Source organism: Dasypus novemcinctus, chromosome 14, assembly GCF_030445035.2.
Source record: "Dasypus novemcinctus isolate mDasNov1 chromosome 14, mDasNov1.1.hap2, whole genome shotgun sequence".
In the NCBI taxonomy this organism is placed as follows: domain Eukaryota; kingdom Metazoa; phylum Chordata; class Mammalia; order Cingulata; family Dasypodidae; genus Dasypus; species Dasypus novemcinctus.
This window is the reverse complement of record NC_080686.1, coordinates 33,255,285-33,279,174: the sequence shown is the minus strand read 5'-3', so window position 1 is coordinate 33,279,174 and position 23,890 is coordinate 33,255,285. Positions and strand designations below refer to the sequence as shown.

The window sequence follows — 23,890 nt, the reverse complement described above, 5'->3', positions numbered from 1 at the left end:
AGTATAGGGTAATTCACATTTTCTATTCCTTATTGTATGTTTGGGGAAGTTGTGTTTTTCAAGGAATTTGTCTATTTTATCTAAATTTGCAAATATTTTGGATTAAAATCATTCACACTGTCCTCTTGTTATCCTTTTAATGCCTGCAGATGAGCAGATTTCCATTTTCATTTCTTATGTTTGTAATTTGTGCCTTTTTTCTTTCTTTGATCAGACAAAAACCAGCATTTGTCTTTTTCTTTTATGATTTTCTCAATTGTATGTGTTTTTTTTTTTCAAGGTTTATTTTTTATTTATTTCTCTCCCCTCCCCACCCCACCCCACCCCACCCCACCCCCAGTTGTCTGCTTTCTATGTCCATTTGCTGTGTGTTCTTCTGTGTCTGCTTGTATTCTTGTCAGTGGCACGGGAATCTGTGTCTCTCTTTTTTTGTCGCATCATCTTGCTGCATCAGCTCTCCGTGTGTGCATTGCCACTCCTGGGCAGGCTGCGCTTTTTTCGCACTTGGTAGCTCTCCTTACAGGGCATACTCCTTGCACATGGGGCTCTCCTATGCAGGGGACACTCATGCGTGGCACAGCACTCCTTGCGCGCATCAGCACTGTGCATGGGCCAGCTCATCACTCAGGTCAGGAGGCCCTGGGTTTGAACCCTGGACCTCCCATGTGGTAGGCGGATGCTCTATCCATTGAACCAAATCCGCTTCCCTGTATCTTTATCAATTGACTTCAGTTATTCCTTCCTTATACTTTCTCTGGATTTAATTTGCTGTGTGATTTATTTATTTTTCTGGATTATATTTGCTGGTGATCTACCTTTTTAGGATGGATTTTTAAACTGTTGATTTTCACCCTTTCTTCTTGTGAATTGAATATAATTAAGGCCATGTTTTCCGTCTTAGCTCTGTTTTAGCTTTTGTATTTCACAAGTTTTGATGTCTTATTGTTCAGTTCAAAACATTTTTTTTTAAAGATTTATCTTATTTATTTCTCCCCACTCCCTTTGTTTGCATTTGCTGTGTCTGTTCATCTTCCTTATTTCTGTTTTAGGAGACACCAGTAGCTGAACTTGGGACCTCTGATGCTGGAGGGAGGTGCCTAATAACTGGAGCCAACTTTGCTTCTTGCTTTTGTTTCTGTCTTTCATTGTCTTTCCTCCCTGCATCTCTTGTTCCATCATCTTGTTGCATCAGCTTTTCTTCTTTAGGAGGCACCAGGATCCAAACCAGCAACCTCCCATGTAGTAGGCAAGAGCCCAGTCACCTGAGCCACATCTGCTTCCCCAGTTCAAAATATATTAGGATTCCAGTTATTTCTTCTTTGACCCATGGGTCATTTATAAGTTCATTGCTTAATTTATAATTATTTGGGCATTTTCTAGTTTTCTTTTTGTTAGCAATTTCTAGCTTTATTCCACTGTGATTTAAAAAAACATGTTCTGAATCTTTTTTCAATTCTCAGAGTTTGCTGAATTGTTCATTACAGCTCAGCATATGTTCAGATTAGGTAAATGTTTTATTTGCAGTTCAAAAGGATGTATATTCTGCATTTTTTATATTGTGTTCTCTAGGTCTCAGGTCAAATTTGTTAACTGTATCATTTAGTATTTTATGTATTTATTTGGTGGGAGTTCTGCTTATTCTGTCATTTACTATGAGAGGTATGTTAAAAATCTTGCACTGTGGTTGTAAAAGGGTCTGATTCTCCTTGTAACTTTTTTGCTTTATATATTTTGAAACTTATTAGGTACATAAAAATATAGGATTGTTGTATCTTATTGTTTTTGTCCAGTTTTCAACCTGAATTGTCAGTCTTTATAAAAAATTTATCTGAATTTATGCCAGCTTTCTCTTGTTAGATGTTCTAATTGTATTTTTTCCTGTATTTTTTTCTTCATAACTTTTCTTTGTCCTTAAATAAGCAGCTTATAATTGTGTTTTGTTTGCATTCATTCTGTCTAACAACTGTCTTTGGTTCTTAGTAGTTACATTGTAATATGCCTGGGGATGATTTTCTGTATTCTGCCTTGTGTTGTATAGAGCTTCTTAAGTACATGAGTTGGTTTCTTTTATGATTTTTGAGAAATTCTTGGCCATTTTTCCTTTAGACATTGCTTCTGCCCTTTTTATTTCTTCTGTCCTTCTTGGACTCCAGTTTTACACATGTTAAATAAACCTTTTATCCTGTCTTATGTCTTCTTGCTCTTTCTGTATTTTCCATCCTCTCTGAGCTTCAGTCTGAATATTTTTCAGTTACTTTTTTTTCAATAGCAGATTAAATATTTTGGTTCTCTGGTAAATTTCTTCATCTCTTCATTTATTTTCTTAAATATTAGTCTTCTTTTAAAATCCCTGTCTGACAACCTCAGATATGAGTCATCTGCCAATTGGTTTCAGGCTGATTTTTTCTCTTGCTTTTCAGTCATTTAGTCTTCTTTTCTGACATGCGTGGTAATTCTAAATTGAATGCTGGGCACTATGTCTAAAAATCTGTATAGGGAAACGGACTTTGGCCCAGTGGTTAGGGCATCCGTCTACCACATGGGAGGTCCGCGGTTCAAACCCCGGGCCTCCTTGACCCGTGTGGAGCTGGCCATGCGCAGCGCTGATGCGCGCAAGGAGTGCCGTGCCACGCAAGGGTGTCCCCCGCGTGGGGGAGCCCCACGCGCAAGGAGTGCGCCTGTGAGGAAAGCCGCCCAGTGTGAAAAGAAAGAGCAGCCTGCCCAGGAATGGCGCCGCCCACACTTCCCGTGCCGCTGACGACAACAGAAGCAGACAAAGAAACAAGACGCAGCAAATAGACACCAAGAACAGACAACAAGGGGAGGGGGGGAAATTAAATAAATAAATAAATCTTTAAAAAAAAAAAATACACTAAAAAAAAAAAATCTGTATAGGCTGTGGATGACATTTTATGGCCAGCACATTGACTCTGGGTAGATCATTCTAACTAATTACAGCTGGTCTAGCCAGTTTTCCCCTATCCCTGGTATAGGCATCAATCAGGTCCTGGGTGTTTATTCAGGCATCTGAATGTAAAGTTTGGTCTTCCTAGCAACATGAGACTTCCAGTTCTTTCTTTAACTTTGTCATTTCTTATGTGTTGCTTTCTGCTTGGTTTCTCTGAGCCTGCTTATTGCATGCAAATTTTAATATTGACATTTGCCTTGAGGGAGAAATAGGCATAGAATGTTGAGTTTATTTCTCTGTGGTTCTCTTTTCTCTGCTTGGTATTTCTAAATGTAGCTCTGGGCTATTTCCTTAACTCATTGTCTCAGCACACTGAGTCCACAATTGCTCCTTGAGAAATAGCCGCAGTTAATGCAGAATTCAAGTCAGTTCCTTTCCTTTATTTCCACAATCTTGACCCATCAAGTAGTCTTGGCTGCAATCATTTTTGTATTCAGCTTTCTGAGTACTTTTTTGGAGGGAAGATTAGTCTGACACCAGTTATTTCTTCATAGCTTTGAAGGAGAGGAAGGGCACGATATACTCTAAAATGTAAGTTATCTTCCTAAACACCAACTTTTTTACATGTTGTAATATCCCCAAGATCTTCCTTTGCTGTCACATGTGGAAAGAATTTTTCTTTCTGTCAAAAGAACTGCTTTTAAGACTATTTTTATATTCTTGTAATTGTTTTAAAATAGTTTTCTACCTTCCCACTCACTTTTTCCTACCTTCAGTAGTACTGTATTGCCGTTTATTTATAGAAGGAAGTAACACTGTTTGTTTTCTCTTTTCAGAAAACGGTGTGAATGGAACAGTAACTTCAAATGGAGCAGATTCTCCCCGTAATAGAAAAGAGAAATCATCATAATGAATTGCAAGTTTATTGATTGATGTCCCCAAAGAAATCTGCTTTTTACTATATCTTTCAGCACTAGAGTTTGTTTTGTTCTTGAAAATACAGTTTGTGCTCTTTGATTCTTGCTATTGTACTGTTTCATGCATTTTTTTAAAGGGCATTTGAGGGGAGGATGATTACTATGAATGAAAAAATATATATATTAGCTTAGGCTAAGCTCCCTGCCTTCAAAATAGTTTAGGGACCACCACAATTATTTTTGTTTTTTGTTTTTGTTTTTGTTTTGTCTTTGAACATTTTTCTAATGATTTGGAGAGATAACTATTTACAAAAATTCTAAATATCAGTGATACACTTTCTTATTCTCACTAATTTTTTATATTAGCAAGGTGGCCTATTGCAACAAGGTCATATTTTTTTAAGTTCTCTTTCAGGGCAAAATGGAAATACTATCAAATTCAAAGTCAGACTTTAATATGTTTCCAGTGTTCTCTAATTTTTAGGAGTTTTTGTAGCATTTACACATGAAAAAAAGATTTGTAAAATCACCAGAATAATTGCTTTATTTTATAGATAGTGGTTTGTTAGTGTTACATCCCCAAATAAAAACAAAAACAAAAAAAAAGCACTAATGGTTACAATATGTGGAGATTTATTACCATATATATTAAATTAGACTATCTTATATTAACATAAAAGTACTTAAGAAGTAAAATCTTGTGCATTTTAAACACTTGTGAACTGGAAATCAGAAAATTAAATATTTACTATAAAGAGGAAAATTTGGCATATAGGCCTTTTTGATATGTTTATTAATAATGATTCTTAATGGGGCTTGTCATAAGTTCAGTGTATACAGCATCTTAGAAAAATGTTGTTTAACCTGCAAACCATTTTGAAAAATAATGCCTACTTGATTTATATCTATAAAAAGAATGTCAGGTAATTATATATGGAAAACATATAATGCACTAACCTTACATTGAAAATTCAGGTGGACAAATAGTCTTATGAAAGACAGTGCTTTATGTTAAAACTATAGCTTTGGTCCCATCTTTAATTGAGAAACATTTATCTGTATAAAACATATTTTTGGATAAATATATATATATTTGTATCTCTACAGAAAGGCTCTAAAAAGCATTTGAGTAAAATATTTGGTTCCCTTTTCTATAATTATCCTTTAAAATCCCATAGCTATACTTGGTTTTTCTTTGTCTTTACAGTACATAGATTACTCCTTTTGGTGTTCCCATCTTGTTTCCCATTTCTCATTTCTGTAACCAGCTAATGTTTGTGCCATTTTTAGTGTAAAAGTTGCAGACCTGTTAAGTCTGCAGTTTAAGTTGCCATGCTGCTAGAAAGTTTTGCTTTCTGTTTCCAGCTGTTTACCGACTTTCTGGAAAAAGTGATAGCTCTCTGTAGCATTATGCAGTTTCAGTGGAACCAAATTTTTGCCATAAAAAACTGGCATTACAATGAAATATACATTGAGAAATCAATCAAAATAAAAATTTTTACTTTCACAAGCTGTATTGTGGATGTTTCCTTAGTTGTCACCAAGTTTTTATGCTGTTTATCATCTTTTTAAAATATTTTAAAAGTTCACTCTTGATTTTAAAAGTTTACTCTTGATAGGTATTTAAAATAGGCTCTCCCCAAAAGTACATAAAAAGATGATTAATTCCAGGGAGTATTTGTAAGGAGTACTGAGGGGAAGAAAGGTTCATGACTAAATAAATACATGGAGACCACTGGGTTAAACAAACTTAAGGGTGTTTCTTTACTACAGAATATGAAAATTTTGAATATGCAAATCTGCTTCCTGGTACACCAAGAATGTTGGCAGTGGGGCATAATATACGGTATTTCCCAACTCATTTGTCTCTGGAACCTTATTTTCATTATTACTTCTAGCATTTGTGATCTACAGAGGACATTCTTGGTTTAGGTAAGGAAAAGCCCCTGGTATATAGTTAGAACTTTAAAAAACACAAGTTAAATACTAAGCCATAGAACCCTGACCCCAAATCCCCTAAGGAAAGCCCTTTCTTTGCCAGTAGATATTGCAAGTACTGTGTGACAGACAGCAGGACTTAGGTCAAACTTTCAAACCCAATGGGAAGCATGTAGGACTGTGAACCAGGACAGCTGCCATCTCTTCTGCCTTAGACTCTATGTTGAGGCAGGTTAGTATAGGAAACAAGGGAATGCTTCTGGTCACAATGTAGCCACGAGAGCCTGCCCAGGAAACCCCTGAGGGAAGGCAGCTGCTTGAGAACAAGCCAGAAAGCCCATCAAGACCCTGGTCACAGTCCCATTTGAAATTCCCAGACTAAAAAGAAGTCCCGGATAACACCAAACAGAGGGGCCTCCCTATTGGTTCCCTGAAAGCTGAAAAGTGAAGATAGAAAGGCAACCAATCAAAACAGCAAGTAGCTGAGATCCTCCAATATGGGGAGGGGGTAGGAGGAAAGGCCTTAGATAGACTGACCAGGGTGCTGACGAGGGGCCCCACAGTGCATGTCTCACCTTGTTGGGTGTCCACGCCCATGTCTCTGGTATGTACTTTCCTTTCTCATTTCTCAACTCTTCGCTCACCTACCCTATGGCTTATCCTTAAATTCTTTCATGTGACGTGGACAAGAATCTAGAAACCCAAGGCATTCTGGCAACACTGTGATCTCGGACTAGTTCTTTTGTCATTTTGCGATTTAGTTTTCCCTCTATAAAGAGTCTTCTTGCCTGCATTTTAGAATATGAGTCAAGTGGTCCAGGTAGGCTATTCTGGAATACAGGCATTAACAACATTCTTCTAAATTAAAAGCAATTTTTCAGTCTTTAGGTTCAGAACTAATCCTGGGGCAAAGCTTCTGTAGGTTAGAAAATGGAAGGGAGAAAATTTTTGTTGCAGAGTTATTAGCAATAGTCCAGTGACACCTGTTATCTCCATGGTATCGCCAAATGTTTTCACTGAAAATTTGTTTTGGTACCTGTCGACATATGGACAACAATAAAAAAAATTGTTTTTAAGAAACAAGAATAGGGGAGTGGGTGCAGCTCAGTGGTTTGAGCACCTCCTTCTGATGTATGAGGTCCTGGGTTCAATCCCTGGCTCCTCCTAAAAATAAAAAATAAAGAGAATAATTGCATCAATCACTTGTTTGCATTTTTAAGAGTAGTTCTAGAAATAACCCTGAAGAAACTTCTAGGGCATAATGCTTAAACAGGTGTTTTTCCTGCTGGGTGATTCAGTTAAGAAACATCTGTAACATATTTGAGAATTTCAAAGTAAACAGCAAGTGTTGGGAGGAGGAATTAAAAGACTAGAAACCCAGGGCCTGAGGAGAGTATGGGATTGGAAGAGACTCTGGGTGCTTTAGGAGAGTTCCTGGTATGCAGCCCCACCCACTAGGATGAATTGAGGCAAAAAGATGAGTTCATAATGAATAGTGCTTTATTAATCTAGTGACTGAGCACTCACTCTCTTTAAGCCATCAGCCATTTCAAGAAGGGAACACACCTCAATAGTTCAACTCCATCTTAAGCAGACAACAGAGAACCCAGTATTTCCAAAGATAGTCCAGTTTTGTTTACCTAGGCATGATTTGTTTTACAAAAAAACTTCTAGCTGTGTGTACCACACGTTGACCAGCTATATTTGCTACCATTTTGGAAAAGGCTAAGCCAATTTGTCTAGCTTAACTGTTTTTAGTGAAAATATTAATGTAATTATAATTGCTTGAGACTGAAATCAGACATTTTGGGTGTCTCTGAAAACAAATCAGATTTCTTAAAAAGAGTCTTAGGTCCATCACGTAGTCTAATTCATGACTTCAGATCTTAGCTTTGACCTTATTTAAGTTAGTTGAAGGAAAAAAGTCTATTTTGAAAATCCAAACTTCAAAAGACAGTTGAAGTTTGAGTGTGATAAATAACCTGGTTGATTTCAGGTATCATTAAGAGGCAGAACACAGGTACCTTAAAAAAAAAAAAAAAGGAATCTATTTCTGAAGAGAAATAACTTTGCAGTATTTATAGGACACATCTCTAAATACTGGCCATTACACAGAAAGCTCAGATGCATTTCATTTATTCTTTTGTGTACCATCTTAATTTTGCATGGTCTGTATGTAGCTTTTTTGGTTGTTTTTTTAAAAAAAAAACAGAATAAAGAATTCAAAATGCAAAGCTGGGAGTGGATGTGGCTCAAAGCAGCTGAACGCCTGCTTCCCATATGGGAGGTCCCAGGTTCAGGTCCTGATGCCTCCTAAAAAACACAAGTAAGATGAACAAAAAAGCCAACTCAGGGGAGCCGATGTGGCTCAGTGGTTGAGTGCTGGTCTCCCACATGCGAGGTCCTGCATTCAATAACCAACTCCTGGTACCTTAACTGAACATGCAAAGCCATCTTGTGGAATGTAACTTCATGTTTCAGTAATCTCAGCTCCTTGTTTTACTCTATTTTCATGAGCACCATCATTCTAATTATAGTCCAGCACCTCTTATGTAGCAGGCCATGCCAATCATTCTGTTACATACTGCTGTAGAATAAGTACCATTAGAGGCTGCTGCAATCACTACCCTAATTTTCCACTCCTGCTCCAGCCACGTCAGCACTCTAATCTCCAGGGGTAAGAGCAGCTATACTCGTACTCATTAACCCAGCTGCCCTTGACATTTGTTCCCTTTATTTTTCCCAGTACCACAAATTCTCTATTAGAGGGAACACTCTCCTGATGGTGTTTTTTGTTTGTTTTCATTTACTTTGACTATTTCAGCTGTTTCTTGCGCAGGATCTGCACTTCCACTTAAAATAATACTCTTACATGATACACACTGAGGTTCAAAATTCCAAATAGAAGAACTGCAAATTACTATGACAATGATTTGACAGAATGGTCAATGTGAGAAATCAACTTGAATTTAGGTCCAGAACATCGCGCCTGTTCCCATTCTTCATCCTCCACAATCTTTTTTTCCGTAAGTCACAACACTATTTTAACGATTCTGAAATGTACACTCCCCTCCCCATACTTAAGCCTCTTTGAAATCAGAATGGGTCTTTCAATCAATGGTATGTCATAATTTAATTGCCTGCATTTTTTCTTAGTGGTACGGAGAATGATTCTTTTTAAAACTGATGAATTCTCAGATTGTATGAAATTGAGTATAAATCTCTAACTTTTATAAGGGATTCCTAAGTCCTAGTTATTCTAAACACTTTGCCCCTTCGTTTGTAACTGCCACAAGAACCCGATGAATAGGTCGGGATCGTTCTTACACCGTTGTCCAGACGTGGAAACGTCTCTAACAGGGATGAAGTGACTGTCCTCAGAGCAGGCGGCAGAGGCAGGCTTTAGGCACAGGTCTGTTGGATGGAGCTCCTTTTCCTTGCTTTGTTCTAGTGCGTTCCTCTCCCTCCAAGCCTGTGCTCAGAGAGAATGAGCCACATGATCTTCAGTGTTCTTTCTTCCAAGGTTTCTGCAATTTAGAGATAAAGTACCTCTAATTGTAGAATACTTAACATAAACAGTAAAATGGCTTAAAAAATAATTTTTTTTCAGTGAACACTAACAGACTCTTTCTGGGCATTATGGGAATACAAAAATTACTAGAACACAATCCCTGTCTCCAAGGGTTCACAATCCAGTTGAGAAGGCAGACGTCTGAGACAATAATTACAACGATGGGGAAAGTTCTAGAGCAGGGATAAGGATCAGGTACCTCAGTAGAGTGGATGAGGCTGAACTTGAGTTGAACTCTGCCTGAGAGCTCAGAGAAGGCTATCCCGAGGAAATGCCATTCAAGAAGAGTTTTGAATCACGAGAATTCCAGGGCTTCACGCACAGTGCCAAGTGAAGAGTGACTGAACCAATCAACCAAGCAATCAATGTAGAAAGGATGAACTATTTATTGAAAGAGTCCACAACTCAGGGAACACCGTGTAAGGAGTAAGTCAGTGGCAGACAAGTCTTTGGGGGAATCTGAGGAGGACTGGAAAGAGGTAGGAGAGTAAAGAGATGCAAGAAGTCATGGAAGTGGAGCAAGAAGGCTTCACGGAGGGAGAGGTCAGCAGCATCAAGAGACCCAAGCAGGCTGACCGGTATGCTTGAAGGCGCTTAACATGGGAAATTTGATGTTGTAGAGAGGTTATGACAATAAATTTTTTTTAACCCATAGCACTATACAACATAAAGAGTGAGCCCTACTATAAACTATGGAAGAAAAAGGACAAAAAATAGGCTGAAGAGTGCCTTCTGTTTGCCTCCGTGGAAGTCATTGGCGCCCTTAGCAAGAACAGGGACGAGGCTTCCTCAGTCCATCACGGGTGGACCTAACGCCACAAGGGCGGGGGATCCCGGCCCCGCGCGGCCTCCCACGCGGAAAGCTCGGGAACTGCTCCGAGCCCGCGCGCAGACTGCACGCAGCCTATAGACCATCCGGGTTGGAAACGTGCGGGGTGGGTGAGCGAGGACGCTTCGCGGACCGCAGCCCTCAGCGTGCGCGGGGACCCCGGCCGCTGTGCGGGTGGCCTTGGGGACCGCTGCGGGCGCCACGTCCGGGGCCCCTCACCCCCTGCAGCGGGTTCCCGAGACCATCATCGCATCCCAGAGACTGGGCAGCCCCCGCTCGGGAAGAGGAGGAGCTTAGATTGGGTAAAAATTCGCAGCTTTGGCCATTTCTCTGTCCGGAAAATGGGTGACTAGTATGAGTCACCTGCTGCCACTCCAAGTGACGTTTTCTGACCTAAGACTGACTTCACTGGCTAGAGGACCCTCCTGAGGTGCGAGAGAGGGAGCAAGCTATGTGGGGCTGAGGGGCCGATGAAAGAAATAAAAGTAAGCTGTTTCGTAATTCCATTCTATCAAGCCAAATTCATTCACTACAAAGGTTAGGAGCAAAAACCAAAGGGCGGAAAGAACGGTTACAGGCGGTGGGGACCGCGTGGTGGGGTGTAAGCCTGCTTTGCGCCAAACACCATGCCGAGGCATTGGCGACACAGATGACCAGCCAGATGTCCTCCTGCCCTCCCGAGCGTAAAGCACAGCGTGGAAGCCAGGGGACCATAACTATAATGACAGCTTAGAAGCACTACAAAGGAAAAGAGCAGGGGACTTGTGAGGGAGAATATGGCAGTGGGGTGTACAGGAAAAGCTTCCCCGAGAAAGGGACAGGTAAGCTGAGACTCCCAGGCTCAACGACTCAGTCAAAGAGTGAGGGAAGAGTGCTCAGGCAGAAGCATTTGCAAAGCTTCTGAGGTAGAAATAACCCACCCAGGAGGAGCCTGCCGTGGGGTACAGGAGGCAGGCAGGGGCAGGGGCTAGCAGGTCAGGGCTCACAGCCAGGATATGACCCTGGGCCTTCCAGCTCCAAGTCTAGCGCCCTTTCCATCATGCCAAGACACCTCCTTGATCTTACTCATCTGCGCAATTTCCATCAGGAAGTGTGACTGCAGGCATACAATGTGCTGGGCCCACTGCAGGAGTGTTGACCGTTTTTCTCTCTCTGGTGTTCTCAGCAAGCCTTTCTTCTGTGAAATTGACACATCTTGGGACTTGGCCAGCAATGTTTTTAAGTCTGATGAGTGAAGTGCTTGCTTCTTTTCTAGCTCGTGCAAGCAGTAGTATTTCATTATTTCATTCCTCCTCCCACATTTATTCAGCACTATTGAATGACACTTTGCAGATTAGTAGAAGTAAGACAACGTTCTAATAGTTCCCCGTGAGTGGGCAGGAGAAGCTTGCACCTCAGCTGGGAGATGGAGGGAAGGCAATTGGTTTTTAGGGACAAACATTGGTTTCAAGTTTTTGAGCTCTGCTTTAAGTCAGAACAAAAAGTTTCATAAGATCAACTAAAGGGAATGTGCTTCTGATCCTCCAACAATTGGCTCCCACTTTGAAAATAATTCACAGCTATTATCTTCTAAGCCAGGGCTATTCAAACTGTGGTCCATGGGCCAAGTTCCGTTCTGCAAATTGTTTGTAAACAATAGGCAATGAGATAAGTACAAGAAACATGTAGAACTTTTATGGCAATTTGAGAGAGCAGTTTTATGTCTTGAATCTAATAAAAATAATGGAGCTTATATCTTGTATTTCTTTGGTTCTGTTTCCTTTTTTTTCTATTTCATGTATTTTTCTTCTATTTTTTAAAAGTATAGATCCATGATCGATTTAAAATAAAGTTAGTCCTCCACAGGTGGCTCGAGACGCATCTTTCTGAGCCAATGTTTCCTCAAAGTCCTTCGCTCAGAAGCATGGGCTGTGAAATCTAGCAGTTCCCAAAAGGACCCAGCAACCTCATCACAAGTCGGAGGGAGCTTGGTGCCATCCTCCAGACTTTCTCATTCAAAATACAGAGTTCTTGCCCCAGATTGTGGGCACATTTCCCCATTTCCTCCAGCAGAAAGCACAGATACGGAAGCTGTGGAAAGTAGAGTACACGCCTCAGATGATAAACCAGATAAGCCTTTATCCAGAGCAGAAGCTTGAGTTCACAAGAAAGCCACAAAATTGTGAGCAGGCCAAGTGGAGGCACATGTCTTCAGAGCCAAGGGTCATGTCTGCTTCTTCTCGTTTTATGGGGGATAAAAGAATCCTGAGCTTGTAAGGTCACAAATCACAGGGCATAAATCCCCAAGTGGCCAAGATGGTGTTTTCAGAGAGAAGTCAGCCCTTCAAGGTCACCTTATTTGCTCTACCTGCCTAGCTTCTCTTGCAGTGACTAACAGCTATGTGGTATGTTATTTGACTGGTTTTTGCCAAGGAGATGCCATCGCTTCCCCAAGTGAAATTACGTGAATTTCCATTTAAGATGCCCAGAAAAGCTCAGGTGGAAACTAGATGACTTCGTTCTGGTAGTAGTGATAATTCTGCCAAAGCATCCAGTCAGCAGAGGGCCCCAGCTGTTAGGGAGCCTGGAGGGCATAGGCTGGTATGGCAAGGGCCAAGGGAGCCAGAGCCAAGAGAGAAAAGCCCACTCCACAGGGGCCAACCACAGGCCAGAGCTATGAGGCAAGCTCCATCTTGTACCTAGAATTGGCAGCACCTACGGATGGACACTTCATTTCATTCTTCCCTCATCCCCCTTTTGCCCCTTCTCTCCTGCACCCATCTACCCCACCCCCACCTTTGCTTAGCTAAATGCAGTTCCCTTCTCACAGAGCCAGAAGAGGAACTTCTTTGGTTGAGGGCAGGCAGGCGAATGGCCAAGATAACTAGGTTTGAATTGGGGGTTCCACTTTCGTTACCCCAGTGCCCCTGTGACCATTCCTTTGAGGAAGACCCAAAACTCTTTAAATGCAGTAAGTCTCAATCTTTGCAAGTAAGGTTGCAGCTATACTAACTAAACCCTTTGAGAAACACAAATTGTCTTTTAGGGTTTTGTTGCAACCTATTCCAGGAAGGACGACACACAGATTTGGCAATGCCATGGTAATGCCATTTGGTAACGTATTGTTCTTTATGGTTCCTAATAAGTGAGCACAAACTATAATCATGACAGTAAAGGGGAAAGGGGAACAACAAAAAAGATGATCAGATAAGCGGAGGCCCAAATCTCCAGAAACTTGCCCTTTTTCAAATGACCTTATGAAAACTGAGAATTGAGCATCAGAGGAGAAAAATAACTGGGCTCCTCCATCTGTTTCTTCCTATTTCTTTTGTTTGGTTTTCTGAGAAAAGTGTTTTGTAGCATAATTTTGGTATGTTTTCTATCGGCAGAAACTTGTAAAACAATCCCTTCATTAGCGTGCAGGGCTGGATTCCGCAAGTCATTGGGAAGTCAGAACCTATGTGAATCATTACCTATGTGGATTCCACATAAATCTCAAAACCCTCAGAAACAGAAAAGGAAGGAAAGTCAGAGAGAAAGAGAGCTAGAAAAAAATTAAGAAGCAACTCCCAAAGGGAACAAATCAATTAATCCCTGTTAACATGGGGTCAGGTTGCTGGTGCAAATGACGAGAGGATGCAGAGGACATCAGGGAAGAGATATGTGATACTTCCCTAAGTCAGTACACTTATTTGGTGACCTTTTTCCATTCACCTCCTAGAATAACCCCACGCTCCTAGCCATCTGGCTATGGGCGACGAAACGTGGAGAACCAGGGCATCGCGACAACATAGGCTCACACGCAGTCAAGATTAAACCTTAGTGTTAAATCTGGCCCACTCTGTCAGGAGCAAATACTTGTCTCTAGAAAAAGGCGGTAACTCCCTAACACCTACCTGGCCAAGGACTTGTGCCCCTACCTTGTTCAGAAGCTGATCCAAAGTGGAAGCAGTGGCAACAAGACCACTGTATTAAAACACATTTCTAAATGGTGACAGCAAGTGTGGAAGCAATCTTTTGGGGAGCATGGAGGCTTACTTTATTTGAAGAGTTTTTACTCTTCTTCAAAGAAGAAGGTGTCGGGGTGGGCATAGAGGTAATAGGGTAATATGTAAAACTGGAATCTTAGTTCAAAACCTGATGTGATCTACTCCCCTGACCCTAACCAAAGTTACACGCAACCAAGTTCCTGCATGCACGCACACACACACACTCACACACGCACACCCTGGACACGGTCTCCTCAGGCAAGCCTGGCCCCAGCCTGGCCTTTTAGAGCCAGCACCACATGGCAGAGTTGAGGAGACAGACCTCCCTCCAGTGCTCTCTATGTCCAGAGATTGGTTAAGAACTACTTTGTAAATTTTTATTTTACTGTGGTAAAATATATAACAAAACCTGCCATCTTAACCATTTATAAGTGTCCAAGCCAATGGCATTAATTACATTCAAAATGTTGTGCTACAATCTCCACCATCCATTACCAAAAATTTTTCATCACCAGAAGCAGAAACTCAGGATCCACTACACAAGAAGTCCCCATTCTACACTTCGACCCCTTGGTAACCTCTAATCTATTTTCTGTCTTTATGCATTTGCTTTTTCTAGATATTTCATATAATAGTTGTCCTTTTGTGTCTGGCTTATTCACTTAGCTAATGTTTTCAAAGTTCATCCATGTTATAGCATGCATCAGAACATCATGCCTTTTTCTAGCGGAATATTTCAATATATGGAGATGCCACATTCTGTTTATCCGTTCCTCTGTTGAAAGACACTTGGGATGTTTTCACCTTGTAGCTCTTGTGAATTAGTATCTACTTTTGCCTCTTAGAGCGCAATTCTTGAATTTTCATTTAGGGCATGACAGTATGTTACTATTCATTCATTCTTTCATTCAACCATTTTTGAGCACTTGCCATATACCAGGCTTATTCTAGGAGCTAAAACCATGGCTGTGAACAAAACAAAGTCCCTGCTTCCATGGAGCTTAGCTCTCTGTAGCTCTCCTTTTCACCCAAAAAGCATTTCTTGGAAAAAGGCAGAAGATGATTAAAGTATCACAACCAAAACAAACCGAGTGTCAGATGAAACATATGTACATGTTCTTGCTCTCTCTCTTGGCTTAGTCACATGTGCCTTCTGACCTCCGACATTCACGTGGAGCTCGGGCTTGGGAGACAAAGTCTTCAGTATAAAGGAGTTTCACTCTCAGAGTATTTGTAAACTGAAGTGACCTTTGAGCTAAAAATCCTTGTCACAAAGTAGACCTTTGTGCAGATGGGCTGAGAACAGAACAATGAGCTGGAGGCACCAGTGGCACCAGTGGCAACAAAGGTGGAGAAGTGCTGCGCTTGGGGTGGTATGGTTCAAAGTGGAGAACCGGGTGAGGTGGGAAGATCCTTACGCCGGGTCTGGACAAGTGAGGAGTCATAATCCTCTGAAAGAAAGAGGAAAGTCCTGGTAAAATTCAATGCAGTGGAGTGGGTGTAGCTCAGTGGCTGAGGGCCTGCTTCATATGTATGGGTCCTGGGTTCAATACCTGGTACTTCGTTGAAAAAAAAAATTCAATGGAGATGGGGAAGAGGGAAAGAGGGGAGTGTTTGAGAAAAGATTCAATAGAGAGGGAATTTATTGCCTGAAACCACCTATGCCACCAATTATTTTGTATTTATTACATGAAGAAATGGGACTTAGAGTACATACTCACGGTTCATTTATTAATTCAACAAAAATGTCTTGAGTGCCTACTATATGTATACCTATGAATGTGACCTTATTTGGAAATAGTGTCTTTGCAGATTTAATTAAATTATGGATCTTTTTATTTTTTTCCTTATCTAACTAGTCAGTGAACTTTCACCTAGTTTATTTAGATTTTCTTTTTCCCCCCCAAATTCCCACCAGAAGCTAAATACAATCAGAGACCAGTAAGCACTAGTTTTAGTCCAAAGGAGTAGGATCATTCAGATTTACTCCAATGAAAGTCTGCAACTTAAGCAAAGTTTTCCTTCATTTAAAAGGAAAACAAAAACAAGTACACAGTGGTCTTTCCTTATGTTTATTGCACAAAATGAGTTCTGCTTTTAGAACTTTGACAGTTTTTCTTTTTTCTTTTTTTCTCACAATTTAAGATCCCGGCTTTTATAACTTTTTTCTTACTCCAAAGAACCCTCCTAAGTTTTTCTTTAGAATGATGTAGAAACCAGTATTTCAGCATAAATCACCGAAATTTTTATTTGCAATAAAATCTCTTTACTTTCGAACTAGTTAAAAAAGCCAAAAAGGAAAATTTTCTATCATGGTTTCTGCAGCTATGAAAGTACTTCTTAGTTTATAGTTGTTTTAGCTACTTCAGACCCCAGAGCTGCTTCAACGTGTCTAACCATATCCACACTCAGTGGAATACTCTATAGACAGCAACCTGGTGAAGGAGATCTGGGGAAAAATACATATATTTGGAAACAAACATGGCCCAGTAAAATATGAGGCAAGAATGCTTTTAAGTTATGGATCTTGAGATGAAATCATCCTGGATTTAGGGTAAGCCCTAAATCCAGTGACTGGTGTCCTTATGAGAGGAAGAAGAGGAAGATCTGAGACACAGAACACGTGGAGGCCACGTGTAGACAGAAGCAGAGATTGGAGTGACGCGTCTGTAAACCAAGGAACGGCAAGGATTTCCAACAGCCACCAGGACCTGGAAGACAGCCTGGAAAAGACTCTCCTTTACCGTCTCCAGAAGGAACCCACCCTGCCCAAACCTGGATTTGGGACTTCTGGCCTTCAGAATTGTGGGAGAATACATTTCTGCTAGTTTAATCCACTTAGTCTGTGGTAATTTGTTATGGCAAATTCGTGTCAGTGTCCTAGGGCTGTGGTAACAAATTACCAGAAACTTCTAGGCCTTAATTATATATATCAATGAACAAATAGGGGAAAAAAGCAGCAGAACCTGTCACTGTGGAGCTTCCACTCTAGAGGAGAAAGAGAAAATAAAAATAAAGTAATAATCAATAGTCTACAATTCACATTGCTGGATGGGATATAGCAAGGGAGGAGGAAGGGCTCAAAGGGACATTATTGGGTCATATGAAAAAATTGGAATACAGACTATAATCTTTATTTTGCTGTTAAATTTTTTTGAACTTGATAACTGCACTTAAGATGCTTATTCTTAGGAACCATACGTAGTAGTATGGTGTTCAAGGATTATGACGTATTTTATCTACACTCAAGCATTCAGAAAATGGATGAATGGATGGATGGATGGATGCATAGAATGATATGGCAAATGTGGCAAAATATCAAAATTGATGAATCTGGATATGTGGGAGGGGGTAAGGGTATGTTGGGGTTTGTATTATTTTTGTAACTGTCTTGTAAGTTTGAAAATAGCTCAAAAAAGTGTTTAAACCTATAGTGTATTAGCAAGTGATAAATTCCCTGATGAAAATATAAAGTACGGTGAGGTGGGGAGTGGCTATCTTGAGCGGGCAGCTTAAAAAACTATAGATGGTCAAGTGGAACTAGGCTAAGAATCACGAAGACAAAAAGTAACATCTTAGAAAGTAAGCATTATGCTTCTAAGTACCAAGGATCCAATAAAAATAGATAGCAGAAATCAAAACCTTTTGAACTGTTCTGTGTGCTGAATGTCCTTGGCCCCGTTTTCACTCCCTCCTCCCACACCTGCCACGTCCCCTTCCATCACAGCCCTGCCGGTGTTCTTCTGGGCAGACCATCGCCCGCTCAGATTCGGTCCTGCATCATCGGCTGCAGCAACCCAGCTCTGCTTCACTCCTCAACATCATTTTATTCACTTCCCATGATGCCTCACTTTGTCCAGTTTTTGTTTTCTGAAGGCCCTCCTCTTAATCTCTACATTTTTGTGGATTTGTATATATCTATATATATAAGATATAGGTATTGTTCCTTTGCCTTTTTTTTAATGGCATCTCTAAGAGGCTGCCCTTACAGATGTAGGCCATATATTATATGTCTAAACCTTTCTTTTAAGTTGTAATTCAAGCTAATTAACTCTTAAAAATAAAATACGTTCTAAACTCCTCATTTGACTTATAATGAAATTTATTTTTAAAAAGACTTTTGATTACAGAAAAGTTACATTGGGGAAGCAGATTTGGCTCAACTGATAGAGCGTCCGCCTACCACATGGGAGGTCCAGGGTTCAAACCCAGGGCCTCCTGACCCGTGTGGTGAGCTGGCCCATGCGCAGTGCTGATGCGCGCAAGGAGTGCCCTGCCACGCAGGGGTTTCTCCCGCATAGGGGAGCCCCACGTGCAAGGAGTGCATCCCATACAGAGAGCCACCCCACACAATAAAAGCACAGCCCACCCAGGAATGGCACCGTACACACGGAGAGCTGACGCAGCAAGATGACTTACCAAAAGAGACACAGATTCCTGGTGCCACTGACAAGAATATAAGTGGACACAGAAGAACACACAGTGAACGGACACAGAGAGCAGACAACTGAGGGGAGGGGATGGGGAAGGAGGGAGAAATAAATAAATAAATATTTTAAAAAAAAGAAAAGTTATGTTGAAAGTATAAGAGGTTTCCATATACCTTCCCCACATCTTCCCCTATTTTCTCTCTCTTTTTTTTCATTTAATAAACTTTATTTTTGGGAGGTGGATATGGCTCAAGTGATAGAGCTTCTGCCTACCATATGGGAGGACCTAGGTTCCATCCCTGATGCTTCCTGGTGAAAAAGAAGAGAAAGTGTGCCAGCATGGTGAGCCAGTACCCACGCAAATGCCTGTGTGGTGAGACAGTGCCCACGCAAGTGCCCGCGTGGTGAGCCAGTGCCTGCACAAGTGAGTCACGCAGCAAGATGGTGACACATCAAAAGAGAGACAAGGGGAGAGTCAAGGTGAAGCACAGCAGAAACCAGGAACTGAGGTGGCACAATTGACAGGGAACCTCTCTCCCCATCAGAGATCTCCAAGAGCAAATCCCAGTGAATCCTAGAGGAGAGAAAATGAGAAGAGACAACAACACAGACTGCGAAAACAGGGTAGGAGGAGGGAAGGGGGTGGAAATGAATAAATAAATCTTAAAAAATAAACTTTATTTTAAAAGAGGTTTTATTCATTTAATTTATATATTTTCATGACAACCTGACACGCCAGTTTTGATTTCGGATTCTGAGGTTTGAGAACAATGTCTTGCTGGGTTCTAAAAGAGAAACAGTAATGTAATGAACAAGATCCTCATGGTAATCACAATGAGAAGTTTCATTCAGCTTTTTCTTACATCATTCAAGGTCAATAGTATCATGCCATTCAATCAACTTAATATGGGCCAATATCAAGCGCTACAGGTAAGCACTTCTCTGATAAACTGAACTTTGGATGATGGAATTTATGACACAACATTAATTTTAAAAAGACAGGAATAAGGGAGGGGGGCAAAATAAAAGCACGTCAATCTTTGCCTTTCATAAAAAGCGTGTCAAAGTAATTATTTTCATTGCAATTTTGATGATTAGATAGACTTATGCAAAAGGTTGTGAGTTGCTTTATAGTAACCATTAGTAAATTAAAAACAGGTCTTCTAGTCACCAAATTATTATGAAAGGCAAGAGAAAACAAGGCTCTGTAACCCCTGAAAAGAGAACTGGATAAAAGATACCAGCAATGAAACAAAACACTGAAACCACAAAATAACATGGCAATGGTCATCACAGTTCTGACAATTAAAAACTCTTCTTAAAAGGTAAAGTTACTTTGTAGGTGTGTTCATTGTTACCACCACTTTGTAAAACTGGTACAAAGACACTTTAGTGTAGTCTATGACTAAAAATATAACTATTCTGCAACGTAGAATTCTACCCTGATGGATATTTCCAACAAAAATGCACATATAAATTCATCAAAAGACATGTAGAAAAATGTACATAGCAGCACTGTTTATAATTGCCACAAACTAGCAATACCCAGAAGACAATCAATAGTCAAATGAATCAATACATTGTGGTATATTCGCACAACAGAATATTTATTATTCAGCAACACCCACCTATGTGGGTAAACCTCACAAATATAATGCTGACCAAAGAATCCAGACACAAAAGGGCACATGCTATCTAATTATATTAGTTTTACGTGATTATGTAAATTCAAAACCATGTAAAACTAGTCTGTGCTGTTAGAAGTGGCTGCTGTTGGTGAGAGTAGTGGCTGAATTCCTGACCTGGCTGCTGGTTCCACAGCTTTATGAATGTTCTTCTGAAAAATCACTGAGCTACAGACTTAGGATTTGTACATTTTTCTCAATATTATTTTTCAATTAAAATTTGCATTTTAAAAAACAGCATAAAGTGACTTGTCTGTATAAGAGAACACGACTAAAACAAAATGAAAGAACAAAAATAAAAAAATAAAAGAATTAGAGAAAATAGAAGCTCTCACTTACTAGGCACTTACTACGTGCCAGGCACTGTTTTATGTGCTTTCCTTGTATTATCTCATTTACTCTTGCAACAACTCACATTTGATACAATGGGATGAAGACTGCTATTTATATATTTCTAGTATGTAATTGATAGAGAATGCACAGCATTATTGAACATCTATTCATCAAATTAAACAGTATTAAAATGCATAAAGCAAAATCTTTAGAGATAAAATGAGGACTTGTTATACTTACTTACAAGTACCATATAGTATATGAGCACTCCTTTCACAAAATTTGTACCAAATATACTTGGCAAGTATTAAGAAAGTCATGGAAATTTGAGCTATACACTTTTAAAAATATGTATTCAAAGAAAAAATTTTTTAAAAAGGTGAGATATTAGTGCAAAAAAATCACCACAGTAACTGAAGAGCTCAATCTCTGACTAAAAAATAGCAAAATTAGAATTTCATAAACACATATAATCTACAGTAACACTTAAAAAAACCTCATTTATTGTTACTATGGGGGGAGGAGGGGGAGGAGGGGGGTAGGGGGTATATGGGGACCTCATATTTTTTGAATGTAATATTAAAGATAAAAAAAATAAATTCCTATAGCACACAAAAAAAACCTCATTTGAAAAAAACTTTTTAGCCTCATTTTCTTAAAAATAAGAGTTCAGAAAGCTGTACTTGGAGATGAACATATGGCCTTAAAAATCGAAATAAATTCACAAAAATAAAATAAATTAATAAAATTATCAGTTACAAAGTTAATATACACACATTCTTTAGGACTTCCGGGCAGATGGACGATTAGAGAGCCAGAAAAAGAGCTAGAGGCAGGAAGGAACTGTCTGGACAATTATTCTAGGGCCTAGGACACCAGGGGAAGGCTGACCACACCCAGAAGAGAGAGGGGAGAAGGAAAGGAGTCTCAGCTGGATGGAAAAACCCTGTGAGTAAAGATGCAACAGCAGCTGCTGGCGTCCATTTCCCCACCTTTGGAGCAAATAGTGCTGGGTCCTCCGGTTAGAACTGAGGGGGTTGCAGGGATCCTTCTCTCCAGGAAAGGGAAGAGGTAGGGACACAGTCTTCAGCAAATTCAGATTTTGGCCAGTGAACTTGGTCTGCTGAGTCCCAAGGTCCTGCACACTTCCAGGCTAGGTGGGGTTCTGATACTGTTTGTCCCTGAGAGCCCACAGGGAGCTAAAGATAATCTGCCTTCTCAAACACCTTCTCTACTGACCAGGTCTGGTTGCTGAGAATGCAGAGGGAGAGAGGGAAGCCAGGGGAGATCAGCTTCTGAGAAGGTTTGCTTATGAGGCTTACAATGAGCATACAAGAGCAGGTATGAAGTCATGGATGAAAGAATCTGTGACGTGGAGGATAGAACAGCTGAAATTAAAAAGAGAGAACACAGAGAGAAAAGAATGGAAAAAAATTGAGCAGGAGCTAAAGAGTTGAATGATAGTATGAAGCACACCAACATACATGTTATGAGAGTTCCAGAAGGAGAAAAGAAGGAAAAAGGGGCAGAAAGAGTATTTGAGGAAATAGTGGCCCCAAATTCCCCAACTTTCATGAAACACATGAATATATGTGTCCAAGAAGCACAGCATACTTCAATTAGAAATAATCCAAATAGACCTTCCCCAAGACACATAATATGCAGAATGCCAAATACCAAAGATGAAGAGAAAATTCTGAAAGCAACAAGGGAGAAGTGAAACATCATATAAAAGGGACATCCAGGTAAGACAGTGTGGATTTCTCTTCAGAAACCATGGAGCCAAGAAGGCAGTGATATGATATAATTAAGGTACTGAAAGAGAAAAACTGCCAGCCAAGAATTCTTTATCTGGCAAAACTGTCCTTCAGATATGATGGTGAGTTTAAAATAGTCACAGATAAACAGAAATGAAGAGAGTTTGTAATCAAGAATTCAGCTCTGCAGGAAACACTAAATGGAGTTCTGCAGCCAGAAAAGACGGGAGAGAGAGGCTTGGAGGACAGTGTAGAAGTGAAGACTAACAAAAAGTGTGACCAAAAGGGTAAAAGACAGACAAAAATAAGATATAAGAAAGACAAAGAATAAAATAGTTTTAGTAAGCAATGTTTTACAGTAATGACATTGAATGTGAATGGTTTAGACTCCACAATCAAAAGACATAGGCTGGAGGAACTTCCAGGAATACTCTCCCACCTCCCCCCACCCCCCAAAAAATAGCTAGAGGACAGACATAAATGGCCTGGAAAAATATCTTCTAGGGTTTACACCATCAGGAGAATCCTGGACAGTGCCCAGAAGAGAGAGGGACTAAGGAAAACAAGTACAATGGCAAATTGTGAGATAAAAGCAGCAGATGCTACTGCCAGCAACCTTCTCCACACTATAGACACTTGAATTCTCAAGCCTCAGGGCTGGCAGCTACAGACAAAGCAGGCCCCAGAGATCTACCTTCCCAGGAAAGGGGAGAGAGAGGGTCACAGCCTAAGGCTGACTCAGCTTTGACCCACAGATTTGTCTGTGTCCCAGGAGCCCTTCCAGGCTGGGACGGGCCACACCATTGTTTGCCTTGGGAGCCAGCTCAGGACTAAAGAGATCCAACCCTCTCAATTTCCAGTTCTACTGACTGGCACTGGTTGTTTAGTATACAGAGGGGAGTGGAATTATTTCAGGAAAAGGGAGGGGGCTGTCAGCAAAGGTTGGAGAACTGCCTCTAAGAAAGGTTGAAATACAAGGCTCTTAGCCTTCAGGCAGGAACATTTATCACATTAATCCTGTCCATGTTACAGCAAACACACTCGAAGCAAGCATTGAACTGAGAGGGCTGCCAAAGAGCACCATCTTCTGGTAGAACAAGGAAGTGCATGGGAAGAAATTAAAAGTAAATAATTAAGATAGGCATTTTGCAAAACGGACTTGGCCCAGTGGTTAGGGTGTCCATCTACCACATGGGAGGTCCGCGGTTCAAACCCCGGGCCTCCTTGACCCGTGTGGATCTGGCCCATGCGCAGTGCTGATGCGCGCAAGGAGTGCCCTGCCATGCAGGGGTGTCCGCCACGTAGGGGAGCCCCACATGCAAGGAGTGTGCCCCATAAGGAGAGCCGCCCAGCACGAAAGAAAGTGCAGCCTGCCCAGGAATGGCGCCGCCCACACCTCCCGTGCCGCTGATGACAACAGAAGCGGACAAAGAAATAAGACACAGCAAAAAGACACAGAGAACAGACAACCGGGGGAGGGGAGGGGAATTAAATAAATAAATCTTAAAAAAAAAAAAAAATAGGCATTTTCTGGCCTTTACAGCCTCTCTCCCC

General features: G+C 40.6%; 1 protein-coding gene and 1 long non-coding RNA gene across 2 annotated transcripts in view; one reads left to right on the top strand and one right to left on the bottom strand.

Moving 5' to 3' along the window:
* The window catches only part of TRAM1 (translocation associated membrane protein 1), a 37,896-nt gene extending 32,561 nt beyond the window's left edge, over window positions 1-5,335 (top strand). Inside the window, exon 11 of the mRNA XM_004449636.5 lies at window positions 3,745-5,335. Coding sequence (XP_004449693.1) covers window positions 3,745-3,818 — 74 coding nt within the window. The 3' untranslated portion in view covers window positions 3,819-5,335. The remainder of the gene's footprint in view (window positions 1-3,744) is intronic.
* An 825-nt stretch (window positions 5,336-6,160) lies between these two features.
* Window positions 6,161-23,890, bottom strand: part of LOC131273259 (uncharacterized) — an 83,801-nt gene continuing 66,071 nt past the window's right edge. The window contains exons 3-4 of the long non-coding RNA XR_009180419.2: window positions 9,091-9,290; window positions 6,161-6,927 (exon numbers count right to left, since the gene is read on the bottom strand). This is a non-coding gene — a long non-coding RNA (uncharacterized lncRNA). The remainder of the gene's footprint in view (window positions 6,928-9,090; window positions 9,291-23,890) is intronic.